General features: G+C 38.7%; 1 protein-coding gene across 11 annotated transcripts in view; it reads left to right on the top strand.

The window, feature by feature from the left end:
- The window catches only part of STK39 (serine/threonine kinase 39), a 437,393-nt gene extending 434,771 nt beyond the window's left edge, over window positions 1-2,622 (top strand). For all 11 annotated transcript variants that reach the window (XM_072751854.1, XM_072751856.1, XM_072751855.1 and 8 more), the window contains one exon: window positions 1,092-2,622. In XM_072751854.1, coding sequence (XP_072607955.1) covers window positions 1,092-1,166 — 75 coding nt within the window. In that variant the 3' untranslated portion in view covers window positions 1,167-2,622. The remainder of the gene's footprint in view (window positions 1-1,091) is intronic.
- The last annotated feature ends 15,234 nt before the right edge of the window (window positions 2,623-17,856 follow it).

Below are 17,856 nucleotides of genomic sequence, written 5' to 3'. Positions count from 1 at the left end.
GTCTGTATGTCGTCTTTGGAAAAATGTTCAGGTCCTCTGCTCATTTTTTTATTGGGTTATGTGTGTGGGGTTTTGTTGTTACTGAGTTGGAGTCATTTTGGATTACTAACCCCTTATCAGGTAGAGGGTTTGGAAGTATCTTCTTCCATGCAATAGGTTGCCTTTTCATTCTGGTGTAGTGCCAGTAGTTTATTTTTCTTTTGTTTCCCTTACCTGAGGAGACCGACATCAGCCTTAGAGTTTTCTGGACCTAAGAGATTACTGCCTGTGTTTTTTCCTAGAATTTTTGTGGTTTTGGCCTTCAATTCACTTTGAGTTTATTTTTGCATGTTATAAGAAAGTTGCCTAGTTTCATTCTTTGCATGTAGCTGTCCAGTTTTCCAAGCACCATTTATTGAAGATACCGTCTTTTCCTCATTGTTTGCTCTTCCCTCTTTGTTGTAGATTAACTGACCATATAAGTATGGACTTGTTTCTGAGCTGTCATGTTCCATTGATTGATGGGTCTGTTGTTGTGCCAGTACCATACCATTTTGATTACTATAGCTCTTAGTCATCTTGAAATCTGCTATGTCCTTCTTTTTCAAGACTGCTGTTTGGAGCCAAACTATGATTATTTGTTCTAATTCTGTGAAAAATACTGTTGGTCTTTTGACAGGGATTGTACTGAGTAATATGGATAGTGTAGTAACTAACTCTTCCAGTCCATGAGCATGGTATATCCATTTGTGCCTCAGCTTCTTTCATTCGTGTCTTCTTGTTTTCAGAATACAGGTCTTTCACCTTTTTGGCTAAATTTATTCCTAGATATTTTCAAATTAGTGCTCCTTAATCAGTTTAAAGTAGATTTAAAATCACTTCCTTGGCAGTCATTGGCAGTTTCAGAGCTTTAAGCCTGGAGCCTCTGGTGTTTTAACAGGAAATTTTTTGCACTTGATAGCATGATGACCAGATATGTATTCCAGTAGTCATTCAAGAGGGTGATTCCTTCTCCTGGAAGAGATGGGACACTGGCGCCGTACAAGACTGTGCCTTTGCTTGAATCAACTGGCCCTGAAGGTATCTTTTTTTTGTCCCCCCTCCTTTTTCAGGCTTCAGGCTGTGATGGGTCGGAGATTCCTGATGAAGTGAAGCTGATCGGGTTTGCTCAGTTGAGTGTCAGCTGATGTATGTTCCTTGACATCTCCCTGATTTGTCATGCCCCCCACCTCACAACATGCCCCTCAATCTTCCTTCCCCACCCTGCCTCCCACCCCCTCACTCCCACAAAATCAGAAGATTGTGAAGAGTCTGGCTTCAATGAAATGGGATAAAAAAAGAATTTTTTTAAACTTAACAACACTCCGAGTTCTGCTTTATTCTCTAGCAATCCACAGTATGAGAACAAGCAAATGCCACAGCTGCACGACTGTTGCTAATTTTTCCAAAAGCTATTTAATATTCTTAGCCATCAATTCGGATATCCCTTAAGTGAAAAGAATCTGAAATACACTCAGGTGGTCCTATTTATTGGCAACAAAAGGAATTTTTTCTATCAGAAGCCTATTTCTTCTTTCATTGTTGTTCTTTCTGTTCTACTTTAATTGTACATCTGACAATACTGCCTCTTTTATGTTGTATTTAGAAATTAATATACTTATAAAATTAAGATTTATTAGCCAAACTTGAATTCTAGTTTTAAAACTGACTGTGAATTTTATTTTTCATATATTTATGCATTACACACCTTAGCTATAAGAAGAAAAGTTTTTGATTATATGCTTCTTGCAGTTAATCTCTTGTTATTTAAAACAAAAAAATTTCAGGTCTATCTTTGGAGTATTTATAACTTTTGATTTTTGAAATGACTGAATTAGGAACTAGGATGCTTATTCTTTTGGTTTGTTTGCCTAAAAACCAATCCACAATCTGATTGTCTCTTGGGAGAGGGAGGTGCCTTGCAAACTTTCATATTAAGAATGTGCCTGAGGCTGCTTTATTCTGGAATAGTCTCAGATCTAAAATTTCTTCTACATCAAGTGGCATATGTAAGTTTTGCTTCATTGGAACGTATAGAATGCTATAGAAAATGTTGCCCTTCTATTAGACTGCTAATTATGTACCCACCTCTGATTTGACTTCTCCTTAAGGGACAGGATTTGTTGTTCCAAAGGTGATACACTTGAAGATTTTACTTGAAATTCCGACGAATACCCAGATGGAGTGAAAAATAGAAAGGGTTTTGTGCAATGACTAAAAAGCTAAAATGCTGTTAAGTTTCAAGAATAAATACTTTCAACCCAAGTAGCCCTCTGCTTGACTATATATTATGGAATAGTAATAACCCTTAGGATTTTCAAAATTGGAGTCTAAACTTTCAGGGGAGGTGGGCTCCCAGGATGGTACCATTGCTCTTTCCTAGCTAACCCTAGATATGGCAGCTCTTTAATGTACTTTAAAAAGCAAATATATATTACTAAGGAAAGAAAAAGTTATTTATAATTGCCTTGTCATAATTGTTAAGGTGTTCTAGAGCCATTTGCATACAATTTAATGTAATTTCATTCCATTCTATTGTTTACACAACGATTACTCAAAGATGACTGCAAAGGTAAAAAGGAAAATAAACGTGTATTGCACAAAGCCACTGTGTCACCTTGTTTCCTTCCTCCTCCAGGTGTTACCCGCATGACTGTGGTGCTAGTTAGCACTTTCAGGCCTCCTAAGAACTAACAAGTGAAAAGTGCCCTAAAGGGAACAAGGCCTCCCATTCAGTCAGAGGATCTGGTTTGACAAATATTCACACTCCATGGAGACTGACTGTTTGAATTAAAACTATACGGCTGCAGGGAACAAGAGAAAAATAATTCCTTACAACCCCTTCCTTTGAGCCCGGAGGCTTTTCCAGGGCTCTGGTTCTGACATCCAGAGCAGATTCTTATAGTGGTTTTGTCTTTTATTTACACTGTACAACTTGGGGACAAGACCCTCATCTTTACTGATATTATATGAATATATATCAACTCCCTCAAATAATTTTAAAATGAAATTAGGCTGAAGGGACCAGAAGAACTGGTTACAGGTATGGACATGAGGGTCAGGTCCATTCACAGAGACCACACACGAGGTCCTTGCAGAACTGCTGGAGGAGCACAAAGCTTGGATCAGAGCATCCAACCCACTGGTAGCGAAGAGGTGTCTGACCGGATACAGCCCACTTCGTAACATGTTTCTTTTTAAGGTTAGGAGGGATACATTTTTTCCTAGTACTAAAGCCTGAAATGAAATTTCTCTAGGAAATTGAATTCAGAAACTTCAAAACTCTCAAAACAATCCTACCGTACACGCATAGTAAGTTTTGAACCCATAGCTTTTCTAGTACTTCCAGCAGATGCCCAGAGGTAGGTTATAGGATAGGAAGTGTCTGTCAGCAAGAAGCTGAGAGCCTGGGCCAAGCAGTTAGGGTAATGGGACAGTTGAAAGGCAGGAGTGCACTATATATCCTTTAGGCCATCCTCCACGACTGTTTCTCTTAAGCCAAGCTTTTGATTAAAGAGGACATGCAGCAATGCAGTGTTGTGATTCTGTCCACTGGCAAGGACCTAAACTTCACTGAATATATATTTGGTATTATCTATTTGGACAGATTCATATGCCTTGACCAATGGGTGGATTCACAACCTGTAAGTAAAATATCTGTATCTAAATACATTAAAAAACTGTTCTGCATCAAGTGTGCTTCTATAGTGGTAAGTTTAACAATATATTGTCCTTATGTGAACAAAATGGTTTTCTGTATTTGTGCCTGGGTGGCTCAGTTAGCTAAGCATCCAACTCTTGATCTCAGGTCAGGTCTTGATCTCAGGGTCGTGAGTTTAAGCCCCATGCTGGGCATGGAGCCTACTTAAAATTAAACAACTTTTAGAGACACCTATAAATTGTATGTGGTGAAATTTTACTTTTCTACAAAAAGCATCCTTGTAAAGTTCCCTCTATGTTCCATATCATGTGCTAGTGGTACACACAGTGGATGGCCACCTCATCTTCATGTCTGAGCAGGGTGAGGTGGTAGTCCTTAGTGGAAGACCCAAGAATTCCCTTAAAAAAATAGTCCTATATACAATGATCGTAGCATGTAAAAATTTCACACTAGTATTTTTCAATCACTCATTTCAATAATTCACCCATGGTCTATTTAGTTTTAAGCAGTATACCTCCCGGGTGAACTCTCCAAGTTAAATTACAGAGATGGTGAATATGAGCCCATTCACATTGGAGGACTTCTGCCAAAAATTAGGATTTGCATTTGATACTAAATGATCTTAGGTCGTCTTTTTTTCTTGGACGTATATTTGGTAACAGAAGCTTTTGCTTAGTGAAGCCCATTTACATTGTGATGGTAAGATCATATGATCAATTTAAGAGAAAATTGTTCTCGATTCCCTAAGAGCTGAGAACATGCTTCTAGCTCATCCAAACATGGCTTTATACAATTAAGATTCCACTTAAAGGGAACTCAGATACACCTCGGTTTTTCTGAGGCACATATTTATTGTCAAATATGTTAGGCAATCCTAACTAACAACTCTGACTCTCACCAGGATATTAAAGGGGCAGGTTGAGTGTATGTGGTGTGCCATGGTGGGTGATACTAGAACATTCCCCCTCGGGGCCAGAATGTCCCAGCCTAGAACCACAGCAATGCTTTCCAGGGTTCTAAGATTCAAGAGGCCTATTACTAAGCCTAACAGCCATAAACAAGTGGCTTTGTAGTGATAATTTCCATTGTGTATCTGCATGAGCTAGAAATTTGAGTGTCATGATGAGTTTGATTATAAGCGAGTAGTTTTTTGTTTTGTTTTGTTTTTAAGATTTATTTGTTCATGAGAGACACACAGAGAGAGGCAGAGACAGGTAGAGGGAGAAGCAGGTTCCTGTGGGGAGGCTGAGATGAGATTCCATCCCAGGACCATGACCTGAGCTAAAGGCAGATGCTTAGCCACTGAGCCACCCAGGTGCCTGTGAGTATAATCTTTAAGCTGATGCAGTCTGCCTGGAGTTTGGGCTTGGGCTGTGCACTCTCAGGAATAATAACATTTTAGTGCATATAACTGGTGCAGACAGTGAGAACACACGTTGAAAATGATGAAGTGGCTGACGTCCTCAGCATATCAGTTAATACCCAAACCACCACAAAAAGGAGTGGAGGCTACACTCCACTGAAAAAGACAAGGCATAATAAATAGTCAAAAATATGTTTGCAAAATGTCCCAGGGGTTGCCTCGATGACATTTTGCAAAGGGAAAAAAATGCACGGTCAGAGGACAGCGATGTCCTTTTAGCTGCTGTCTTGTACATTGCCTACCAAACCTAGCCAGGGAGGTTGGGAATCTAAGAACAGCGAAGAAAAATTCACACAATTAGGTTATCAGCCACTGTGCATCGTGTGCCAAACCAGCGGATGTGGTTTTTAATCGAGCATCCCCAGGTGAAAAAGCTAAGAGAGACACATAAAGATTGCCCCTACATGAGTTATAGCATACAAAACATCATTAGCTGAAGTTTATTGAGCCCATATAATTTAGCTCATAACTCATCAAAGGGCAGGGAATGTTATTAAAAGTTACAATCTTCTGCTATTGTTATTTGAATTTGCTACAGAATGATAAAGGGCAGTAATGGAACAATCATTCCTACAGTGTGTTTATGCCTCCTGTAGAAAACTGGCTTGAGAAGCCAAGACTTGTAATTTGTCACAGAGGAAGCTGGCCTATTGTCTACATAGAAATATTCAGTAAAATAGCAAGCACATAATCTGGGAGGAGGAGGAGGCTAGAGTGCTTCTTTACAAAACGGTCTAGACAGTACTCTGGGCCACCCTTCACCCTGATGAACAATTTGCTACCGAACAATTCTGGCACCACTTACATGTTTTAAGTCACAAAGTTCAAAATGAACAGTGATCAGGGTAAGGAGGCACACACTCAGATTTTCCACACACCTCAGTCTTTTTTCTCCTTTCTCCAAACTCTGTGGGATTCTGAAAAAGGAAACGAGATCAGAACAAAGGGAGGACGAAGAGGCACACTGAAATGCCAGCACTGTTCATGCATGTTATCAGGAAAGCCTGAATTCAGATCCAGCGTTATTTTCCTGTGCTCTAGAACACTGTATGAAGCTTGGCCACCTTTGTCATCCAGTCTGACTCACACAGATCTGTGGTGATGTTTATACGTACACGGAGTAACAAGGTAAGATCTAATCCTTACTGTGGGTTGTAGCCAGTAAGTTTGAAAGCCACCGCTTTAAGCCCTTTTGAATGTTTTTTTTTTTATTGGTCTTGCAGCCAAAAGCAGTCACTTTGCTAAGCATTTTTCATCAACTCATTTAATCTTAAACAGCTCTGTTGGTTGGGTTTTAACGCCCCACATTAAACATGAGAACACTAAGCCTTGGAAGGCCGAAGGTGCCCAAGGTAGCAAAGTGTCAACCATGAGGCAGGAACTTGAATGAAGGTAAACCTCGTTCTAAAGCCCACACTCACAATCACAGACGACCTCCCTATGTGATATAGGACACATGTTACCTGGACCAGGTGCTCAACCAAAGACTTCCTACCTCACTTTGCTGAAGCCTCTCAACACCTCTGGGAAATTGGTTTCATTATCTGCAGGTTACAGATGAGGAAATAGTGGTACAGAGATATGAAGTAACTTCTCCAAGGTAGGCCAGCTAGCAGGTAATAGAGGGGAACTGAACCCAATTGGGGGGTGTGGGGTGCACGAGACTCCAGAGCATTTCCACGTTACCTGAGAGAGCTGCCCCTCTCGGCAAATCCAGATTTTGTGGGGCCTGAAATTAATACAGTTTGGAGTAGGAAACTGGGCACAAAGTTATTCCTGACAAGTTAGGTACTGAGTCTTGCAAGGGTCCCTGCCCCTTATTCCTGGTAACTCTGCCACTAAGTGACAGATGTTGCACTTGCTTTTCATTTTGTGATTTGTATTACAAATTCTGTGTTCGTCAGTCTTTTGTGATGTGGCTTCCAAATCCAGGAAAGTAAGTAATTTTTCCAAGATCAAAGAATGAAAGAGTTGTTTGAGAAGGGATGGTTTCAGTCGGATATCCTTTAACAAAATAAAGGAATCCAAACAAAAAAATAAACCAATTACATTCCTTAGTAATAAAATATAAAACCAAAATAGCTTCTGCTCAGGCTTTGTTGCTGTCTGTGTGACCTCACCCAGGTTGTATTTCACTCTGTGACTCATTTTTACGTTGAGGGGGATTAATTAGTTGATCATTAACTGCCTTCCAATGTGAACATTCTAGGGGCCTAATTGAGAGGAGGAATGAATAAAGCGGTTGCTACTTGGCTGTACTGGTCCATCCATTCAGCTGTAACAGTTGAGCTGTTGGTGAATTGGGTTTTAGAAATTCTAATCAGTTAATTAGGATCCTTTGTTCTAGCAAAGAGTTGTACAGGGAGAGTCAGGACCAATCTACTTGAAGTTAAAAAGATGGATATGTTCATTAGCTTGACGGTAGTGATTATTGCACAATCTATATGTATATTGAAACACCAGGTTGTAAACCTTAAAATATTTAAAATATTTTTGGGGCTACACCCTAACCACACAGTACTTCAACAGGAGCCATTCCACCAAGCTCGCTCTTTTCCCATAGAGCTCCTGTTGGAGAGGCAGGAAGTGTGTCCAGGAAAGGAAAGGCAAGGAGGGAGACACCTGACCAACTATCCTACCCATTCACACTGCCATAGGTGGGTAAAAGCAGGCACAGCATCCCTGTTGACTCCAAAGATCTAAATCAAAACCAAAATCTTAGAAATTACATATTCCTATCATTTCTAGCATTTCTGTTTTATAAATAGTTAATAATTAAAACTATTAAAAATAGTTGACATTATTAAAAATAGTAAACAGAGTAACTACCTTATTCTAAGTGCTTTTCATATGTATTACCTCTTAGTCTTATTAGAACTATGCAAAGCAGGGATGCCTGTATTCAAAATACAGATAAAGGAAATGAAGTTCAGAGTTCAAAAACGTATCCAAGATCAACAGCTAGTAAAAGGCAGTACTGTAATTTGAATCCACGTGTATCTGCCTGCTATGCCAATTGTCTCCCAGTTAAATCTGCATTTTCCCTATATTATACTGTTTTTTTTTTTATTGCCTTCTAACCAGCCAATAGGATATAAGCTGTTTACAGGAGTAGTTGTAAAGGAAACTTGGTAATGTCTGGTACAGACTCATATTCAACATGTGTTGGAAAATAAAATATAACTGGCAAGAAAAAATATCCATTAGGAGACATACATTGTTAAAAACCAATGACTGCAATCAGACCAGCAAAGAATCCAGACATAAAAATTGCAAATGGTAGTCACAGGATGATCAAGAAAAGGACAGTCTGGCAGGGTAGTAGCATTTTCAGCTGTTTCTGTGTTGGCAGCCTTTCAAACCCACACAGCTACTAAATGCATTAGTATAACGAAGACTGTGATAACAGTACAGTCAGCTGTGTAAGATGAATTTAAAAGTGACAGATAAGTAGACTTGAAGTAGCAAATTGCTGAAAAGATCAGTTGAGAACCGTGAAACAGAATGATGCTTCAGTGTGGGTTAAAAGAGAAAGGGTTGACATGTCCATCACTAGAGTCACCTTGGGGATCAGTCAATTATTTCTTCCACTTCTCAGTACCAGCATGGCATAGAATAAGGTTCAGTAGTTGAACCTTACCTTGTTGAAGTATCACCTGGACAATGCTCACTTCCATAAAATTCATCTTTGCATCTAAATCCTTTCTGTTCTCATTCTGTATAGCTCTTTGCCCTCCATCAGGAAGACAGGAGACTTGTAATGTTAAACACTGATATAATGCTGGCCTCTATCTGGTAAACCCTGTACATTTCAGGAAGTAGGTTGGTGTTGCCTCTTAAAAAGAGTATCCTCAAAGTCTGTTCCATTAGTGCAAGGAGACTTAGCGATTGGTCGCTGAGCTTCAGAATATTTTACAGCACAGCAATCTAGACAACCAAATCAATTAGACACTGAGAAAGCTAAACCATGGAAATAAGAGCCCTGTGACTATTCTATTAACAGCCATATTTGTAAGACTTAGAGAACTTGTGCAATAATTGAATGCTATCATTATACAATTCCCTCAAATTTAGACTTATTGAACATGTTTTTTAAAATCACAGGATTTCAGAGGTCAGCTGTTCTAATCTCCTGGCAATCTTTCTTAGGACATAGGCTTCCTAACTCCCAGCCTTGTGTTTTTTTGTACTATGCATAGAAAGAAATTCCCTTACTTTTTAAAAAAGAAATATCATACATATAGGAGAACAGTTTTTTGAGTGAGACCAATGTTTATGTTTCTGAAGATTTTAATCTTAGAATATATTCAATGTAGATGATCCCAAAGATACCATCCAGAGAGACAATAGGTCAGGAATAACCATATTAAGTACACAGGAGGTATTTGATATGTAAACAAGGTTTCATCAAATCACCTTGAAACCCTTAGCTGCAGAAAAATGATTAATTTTCTGACAATGACTGATCCAGGGAAGCTTATCTACTCCTGTGTTCTCTGCAGAAGACAGGTAAGGCTCCATATTCATTCTTTTTCCTTGAGTTTGCAGTTGATGTCTATGTGGTGGCAACTTTAATTTGTATTTGGAAAGTCAACCTCAATCGAGCCCTCTGACCAAAGCCCATTCACAATAAGGAAGGAGAAAGAGGCACTCAACGATGAGGACTTTGTCTTCAAATACATTCTTAAAAGAGCACATTTTCTCCACCTAGCTCAAAACACAAGAGGATAGGGGTGTAGTTTAATAATTATTATAGCTTCTTATGTGAATATGGAACCTTATAATACCTGTATTGGTCTTAAGAAAATACAAACAGTCCCTGGTCTCCAAAAAAAAAAAAAGAAAAGAAAAGAAAAGAAAGAAAGAAATCTTATGTACAGATTGAATTCTGTCTCCGTTCCCAATGCTACCTTCTACCAAAGACCCACTTGCTGTCCTGGGACTAGAGTTAGAGTGCTATGGGTCTGGTCTCTAAGTTGTCTGGTTCCCCAGCACCTCCATGATCTCTTTTCTTTGACTCAACTTCAGCCATACCCAACTTCCTTGTTGCTCTTTTAACCAGCAGGCACTGCTTTAGTTATTTCTTTGCAGACAGGCTTCTCCCAGTTCTCCTTGGCTGATTCCCTAATTAATGAGTCAACCAAGAAATCAAAAAATGAAATCCAAAAACACATGGAGACAAATGAAAATGAAAATACAAAGTTCCAAAATCTTTGAGATGTAGCAAAAGTGGTTCTAAGAGGGATGTTTACAAGCCCTACCTCCAGAAGTAAAAAAAATTCAAACAACCTGGCCTTATACTGAAAGGAGCTCGAAAAAAAAAAAAAAAATCAAGAGAAACCAAAACCAGTAGAGGAAGGACATAGTAAAGATTAGAGCAGAAATAAACGACATAAAAACTAAAAAAATAGATAAGATCAATGAAACAAGGAGTTCATTCTTTGAAAAGATCAACAAAACTAATACACTTTTAGCTGAACTCCTAGAGTGAGAGGACTCAAAATCAGAAATGAAAGAGAATAACAACTGACACCAGAGAAATACAAAGAATTATAAAATAAAAGAGTATTCTGAAAAATTACATGCCAACAAATTAGACAACCTAGAAGTGGGTTCATCCCTAGAAAATATAACCTACCAAAACTGAAGCAGGAAGAAATAGAACATTTGAATGGAGCAATTTCCAGCAAGGAAATTGAATTAGTAATTTTAAAAACTCCCAGTAAAAGTCCAGGACCAAATGGCTTCACAGGTGAATTATACCGAGCATTTAAAGAAGAGTTAATACCCATTTTTCTCAGACTATTCCAAACAATCGAAGCAGAAGGAAAGCTTCCAAATTCATTCTCTGAGGACAGCGTTACCCTGGTACCAAAACCAGATAAAGACTACAAAGAAAGAAAAAAAAAAAGAGAGAGAACTACAGGCCACTATCTTTGATGAACATAAATGCAAAAATCCTCAACAAAATAGTAAACCAAACCAAAGCCTTAAAAAAAAAAAAATCATTCACCACAATCAAGTTGAATGATTTCTGGGATGCAACAGTGATTCAGTTTTTGCAAATCAATCAGTGTGGTTCATCACATCAATGAAAGGATAAACCATATAATCATTTCAATAGATGCAGGAAAAGCTTTTGACAAAGTGCAACATATATTCATGACAAACACCCTGAAAAAATAGGTTTAGAGGGAACATATCTCAATATAATAAAGGCTATATGTGAAAAACCCACGGATAAAATCATACTCAATGATGAAAAACTGAAAGCTTTTTCAGTTGTCCACTTTTTCAGAATGGCCACTCTTACCAGTTCTATAACATAGTACTGGGAGTCCTAGCCACAGTAATCAGGCAACAAAAAGAAATAATAGGCATCCAAATTGGCAAGGAAGAAGTAAAACTTTAAATATTTGAAGATGCTATGATGTTATATTTTTAAATTTTTAAAGAAGATTTTACTTTATTTATTCATGAGAGACACAGAGACACAGGCAGAGGGAGAAGCAGCCTCCTGCAGGGAGCCCAATAAGGAACTCAATCCTGGCACCCCAGTATCACACCCTGAGTCGAATGCAGATGCTCAACCACTGAGCCACTCAGGCATCCCACTATGATGCTCTATTTAGAAACCCTAAAGACTCCACCAAAATATTACTAGAACTGATAAGTGAATTCAGTAAAGTTACAGGATACAAAAATCAATATATAGAAATCCATTGCATTTCTATATACTAATAAAGCAGCAGTAGAAAAAGAAATTATGAAAACAATCTTATTTACAACTGCACCAAAATAAAATACCTAGGAATAAACTTAACCTCTTGGAAATGAACTAGGGGTGGTGGAAGGGGAGGAGGGCGGGGGGTGGGGGTGACTGGGTGGCAAGCACTGAGGTGGGCACTTGACGGGATGAGCACTGGGTGTTATTCTGTATGTTGGCAAATTGAACACCAATAAAAAATAAATTTATTATTAAAAAAAGGAATAAACTTAACCAAAGGGGTAAAAGACTGGTATTCTGAAAACTATAAAACATTAATGAAAGAAATTGAAGATGACACAAATAAATGTAAAAATATTCCACGGTCATGGGTTAGGAGAACAAAAATAGTTAAAATGACCATACTACCCAAAACAATCTACAGATTTAATGCAATATATGTCAAAATACCAGCAGCATTTTTCACAGAACTAGAACAAAAAAAAAATCCTAAAATTGGTATGGAACCATAAAAGACCCCAAATAGCCAAAGAAAGCTTAAGAAAAAAGAACAAAACTGGAGGTATCATAATTACAGACTTCAAGTTGTAGTACAAAGGTGTAATAATCAAAATAGTATGATAATAGCACAAAAATAGATCAATGGAGAATAGAGAGGTTATTTACAAATAAATATTTAATTGACCATATAATCAAATAAGTATGATTATATGGTCAAATTATCTTTAACAAAGGAAGCAAGGATATGCAAGGGGAAAAAGTCTCTTCAATGAACAGTGTGGGCAAAACTGGACAGCTACAATGCTAAAGGATAAAATTGGACTTCTTACACCATACAAAAACAATGAACTCAAAATGGATTAAATACCTAAATGTGAGACCTGAAACCATAAAAATCCTAGAAGAGAGCACAGGAGTAATTTTTTTGACCTCAGCAGTGACAACATTTTTCTAAATGTTTCCTAAGGCGAGGGAAGCAAAAGCAAAAATAAACCATTGAGGTTACATCAAAATTAATAGTTTCTTTTTTTTTTTTTATTTACTTATGATAGTCACAGAGAGAGAGAGAGAGACTGGCAGAGACACAGGCAGAGGGAGAAGCAGGCTCCATGCACCGGGAGCCCGATGTGGGACTCGATCCCCGGTCTCCAGGATCGCGCCCTGGGCCAAAGGCAGGCGCCAAACCGCTGCGCCACCCAGGGATCCCAAAATTAATAATTTCTATACAGAAAAGGGAACAATCAACAAAACAGTTTATTAGATGGGAGAAGACTTTTGCAATGGACAAATCCAATGAAGTGTGAGTAAACATTTATAAAGAATTTATACAACACCCAAAAATCCCCAAACAATCCAATTTAAAAATGGTTGAAGATATGAACAAACCTTTCTCCAAAGATGACATACAGATGGCCAACAGACATGAAAAAGTTCTCAACATCATTCATCAGAGAAACGCAAATCACAACCACAAAGAGATATCACCTCATACCTGTCAGAATGGCCAAAATAAAAAACCAAGAAACCACAAGTGTTGGCAGGGAGCCCTCAAGCTCTGTTGATGGGAATGCAAACCACTGTAGTCACTGTGGAAGACAGTCTGGAGATTTGTCAAAAAAAAAAACTACCTTATGATCCAATGATTCTACTGGGTATTTACCCAAAGAAAATGAAAACACTCATTTGAAGATATATGTACCCCTATGTTTATAACAGCATTATTTACAATAGCCAAGTTAAGGAAGCAGCCCAAATACACATTGATTAGCGAATGATAAAGAAGATGTGGTATCTGTGTGTGCGTGTGTGTGTGTGTGTGCATATATATATATATAATGAAATACTACTTAGTAAATATTACTCAAAAATAATGAAATCTTGTCATTTGCAACAACATGGATAGATCTAGAGCATAACACTAAATGAAATAAGGCGGTCAGAGAAATACTGTATGATTTCACTCATGTGGGATTTAAGAAAACAAGTGAACAAGGAAAAAAGAATAGACAAATATAGAGAACAAGCTTATGGTTATGAGAGAGGAGGTGGGTGGAAAGATGGGTGAAATATGTGAGGAGTACACTTATGATAAACACTGAGCGATGTATAACACACACACACACACACACACACACACACACACACACACACACAAGAGGGACCAGATAGAAAAGAGGAGATGGAGATGTGCCAAAAACAGGAACCCGCCCCTGATGTGGCGTCCTTCCTCCTTCGTAAGGAGAGTCTCATCTGCCCAGGTGCCCATTAACATCTGGCTTTGAAAATCAATGTGGCTTAACTCTGGGAGAGCCGGAGAGCTACAGGAAGCTGAGACTCTGCTCTTAAAGCACCACTGCCCTATATCACTCATACTGAGACCAAACACAGAGGAAGCAGTTTGAAAAGCACTTAAGTTCTACATGAGGGAGATCTATTGACTAACATTAGGGCATGTTCTGAAAGAGCAGAAGTTGGTTTTATCTGAGAATGGAAGTGCTGGCAGGTGCTAGCTTGGCTGACAAAGGGCAGGCTATTTTCCTGCCCTTTGTCAGCCAAGCTAGCACTTCTCAACCTGCCCTACAGACCCCCAAAGAAGCGCCTGTCTTGCCACACCTGGTGGGCAGACTCAGATGTGAGTGGCATCACCCCAAAGCAAATACACCTGCCACATCGGTCAGGCAGCCCCAGCAGGGTTGGCAAGCTTCCAAAGTGACTCCAGTCCTTGGGAGAAGGGGAGCCAGCCTCACCCAGCAGCACCCCTGCAGTAGCTACAGCAGGACCTCTCAGCTATAGCTGAGATAGCTGCCCTGGGAGCTAACTTCTCTGACCCACCAGCAAGCTCAAAGGAACTAAGAGCCAGGCCTCTCAGCCAACTGCTCTGGGGGCCGGCACTACCAACCACTACACCCAAGGAAGCTGTGACCAGTCATTGCAGGCAGCAAGAGCTGATGGCCATGCCTACCCATCAGCATACCCCCAGCAGCTACAGCTTTGCATCTCAGTAGGCCACACTGAGGTGCAAGCTCCATCCACTAATATGCCTTTAGTAGTCACAACTGGTCATATAGCCCCACCCACCAGTGCACTGCAGCATACCTGTCCCAGTCATAACAAAAGGGCCCATTGCAAAGGCACCTGATGGCTCAGTGGTTGAGCATCTGCCTTTGGCTCAGGGATCAAATTCCACATCAGGCTCCCTGCAGGGAGCCTGCTTCTCCCTCTCCCTGGGTCTGCCTCCCTCTGTGTGTCTCATGAATAAATCTTAAAAAAGGGAGGGCATGCAACTCACACAGGAAGCGCCCTTAGACCACCTGAATCTGATGATCAGGAGGGATTATGCTACTGGGTCCCACAGGACACCTTCTTCGTAAGACCACTGCTTTCAAGACTAGGAATAGTAGCTTACCTACCCAATACATAGAAACAAACAGAGAATCTGACAACATGAAAATACAGAGCCATATGTTCCAAATCAAACAAGAGAAAATCCCAGAAAAAAATTAAATGAAACAGAGCTAAGCAATCACCTTAAAAGAATTTAAAGCAATGGTCATCAAGATTCTCACCAGACTTGAGAAAAATGGATGAACTCAGGGAGAACTTGAAAAAAAAGATAGGAAATATAAAAAAAGAACCAAGGATGAAGAATACAATAAGTGAAATGAAAAATACACTGTAGGGCATAAATAGCAGATTAGAGGATATAGAATATAAGAGTCAGTGGTCTGGAAAGAGGATAGTGAAAAGCAACCAAGCTGAACAGCAAAAAGAAACAATTTTAAAAATAAGGTTAGAAAAAAAAATAAGGATAGATTAAGGGACCACTAGGACAACAAATGTACTAACATTCTATTATTTCTCCCAGAAGGAGAAAAGAGAGAAAGGGGCAGAAAACTTATTTGAAGAAATAATGCCTGAAAACTTTCCCAACCTGGACAAGAAAACAGACATCCAGGACAAAAAAAAAAAAAATCACAGAGAACCCCAAACCCAAGAAGATCCACACCAAGACACATAATAAAGTATCAGAAATTAAAGATAAGGTTAGAATCTTGAAAAGCAAATAGTTACATACAAAGGAAACCCTATAAACCCTATCAGCGGATTTTTGAACAGAAACTTTGCAGGCCAGAATAGAGTAGAATATAATCAAAGTGCTGCAGAAAAAACCTACAACAAAGAATACTCTCCCTGGCAAGGTTATCACTCAGGATTGAAAGAGATATAGAGTTTCCCAGACAAGCAGAAGTTAAAGGAGTTCATCACCATTAAACTAGCCTCATAAAATTTTTTAAGTGACTTCTTTAGGCAGAAAACGAAAGGCCGTAACAAGAAGTAAGGAAAATTATGGCAGAAAAATATTTCAGTTCTAAAAGCAAACAGAGTAAAGGTAGTAGGTCAATCACTTACAAAGCTAGTATGCATATTAAAAGCCAAAAGTAGTAAAAATAAATTAAATCTAAAAATTTAGTTAAAGGATACGCCAAATGAAAACATGTAAAATAGGAAACCATAAACATTAAATGTGGAGAGGGAAGAATAAAAATGTAATTATTTTTTTAAATTTTTTTTTAAATATTTTATTTATTTATTCATTAGAAGGAGAGAGAGAGAGAGAGAGAGAGAGAGAGGCAGAGACACAGGCAGAGGGAGAAGCAGGCTCCATGCAGGGAGCCTGATGCAGGACTTGATCCCAGGACTCCAGGATCATGCCCTGAGCCAAAGGCAGGTGCTAAACTGCTGAGCCACCCAGGGATCCCCTAAAAATGTAATTCTTTTAGAATACATTTGAACTTAAGTAACCATCAACTTAATATAGACTGCTATATACATAGAATTTTACCTAGGAACATCATGGTGACCACAAAACAAAACCTATACTAGATACAGAAAAAAGAAAAAAAATCCAAGTATAACACTAAAAAAAGTCACCAATCACAAGGGCAAGAGAGCAAGAGACAGAAAGGAACAGAGAACTAGAAAACAAGTCACAATGGCAATAAGAATATACCTGTCAATAATTACTTTAAATGTAAATGGTCTAAATGCTCCAATTGAAAGACACAGGGTGACTGCATGAATAAACAAACAAAAACCATTTTCATGCTATTTACAAGGGAGTCACTTCAGACCTAAAGACACATGGGCACAAACGAAAGAGATGGAAAAAAATACATTTCACAAAAATGGAAGCAAAAAACCCACTGGGGTAGCAATATTTACATTAAACAAAATAGACTTTAAAACAAAGACCGTGGGGAGCCCCGGTGGCTCAGCAGTTTAGTGTGCCTTCCGCCGGGGGAGTGATCCTGGAGACCCTAGATCAAGTCCTACGTTGGGCTCCCTGCATGGAGCCTGCTTCTTCCTCTGCCTGTGTTTCTGCCTCTCTCTCCTTCTGTGTCTCTCATGAATAAATAAATAAAATCTTTAAAAATAAATAAATAAAGACCATAACAAGACATAAAGAAGGACATTACATAACTATAAAGGGACCAATCCAACAAAAGGATATAACAATATTTGTATTATGCACCCAACATGGAAGCACTTAATTATATAGAGTAAATATTAACAGACATATAGGGGGACATTGACAGTGATGCAATAATAGTAGGGAATTTTAACACACCGCTTACATCAATGGATACATCATCCAGACAGAAAATCAATGAGGAAAGAGTGGCTTTAAATGACACATTAGACCACACAGGTTTAACAAATATATATTGAACATTCCATCTCAAAACAGCAGAACCCACATTCTTTTCAAGTGTACAAGGAATTTCTCCAAGACAGATCACATTAGGCCACAAAACAAGTCTCAGGAAATTTAAGAAGATTGAAATAATTTCAAGCATCTTTTCTGGTCACACCAGTATAAAACTAGAAATCAATTACAAGAAGGAAACTGGAAAAAACACAGAGAAGTTAAATAACTTGCTACCAAATACCAATGGGTCAATAAAGAAATCAAAGACGAAATAAAAAAGACCTCAAGACAAATAAAAATGGAAAAAATAGTTCAAA

This window comes from Vulpes vulpes, chromosome 3 (assembly GCF_048418805.1).
Source record: "Vulpes vulpes isolate BD-2025 chromosome 3, VulVul3, whole genome shotgun sequence".
NCBI classification, from domain to species: domain Eukaryota; kingdom Metazoa; phylum Chordata; class Mammalia; order Carnivora; family Canidae; genus Vulpes; species Vulpes vulpes.
The sequence above is the reverse complement of the archived record's forward strand: the minus strand, read 5'-3'. Positions and strand labels throughout refer to the sequence as shown.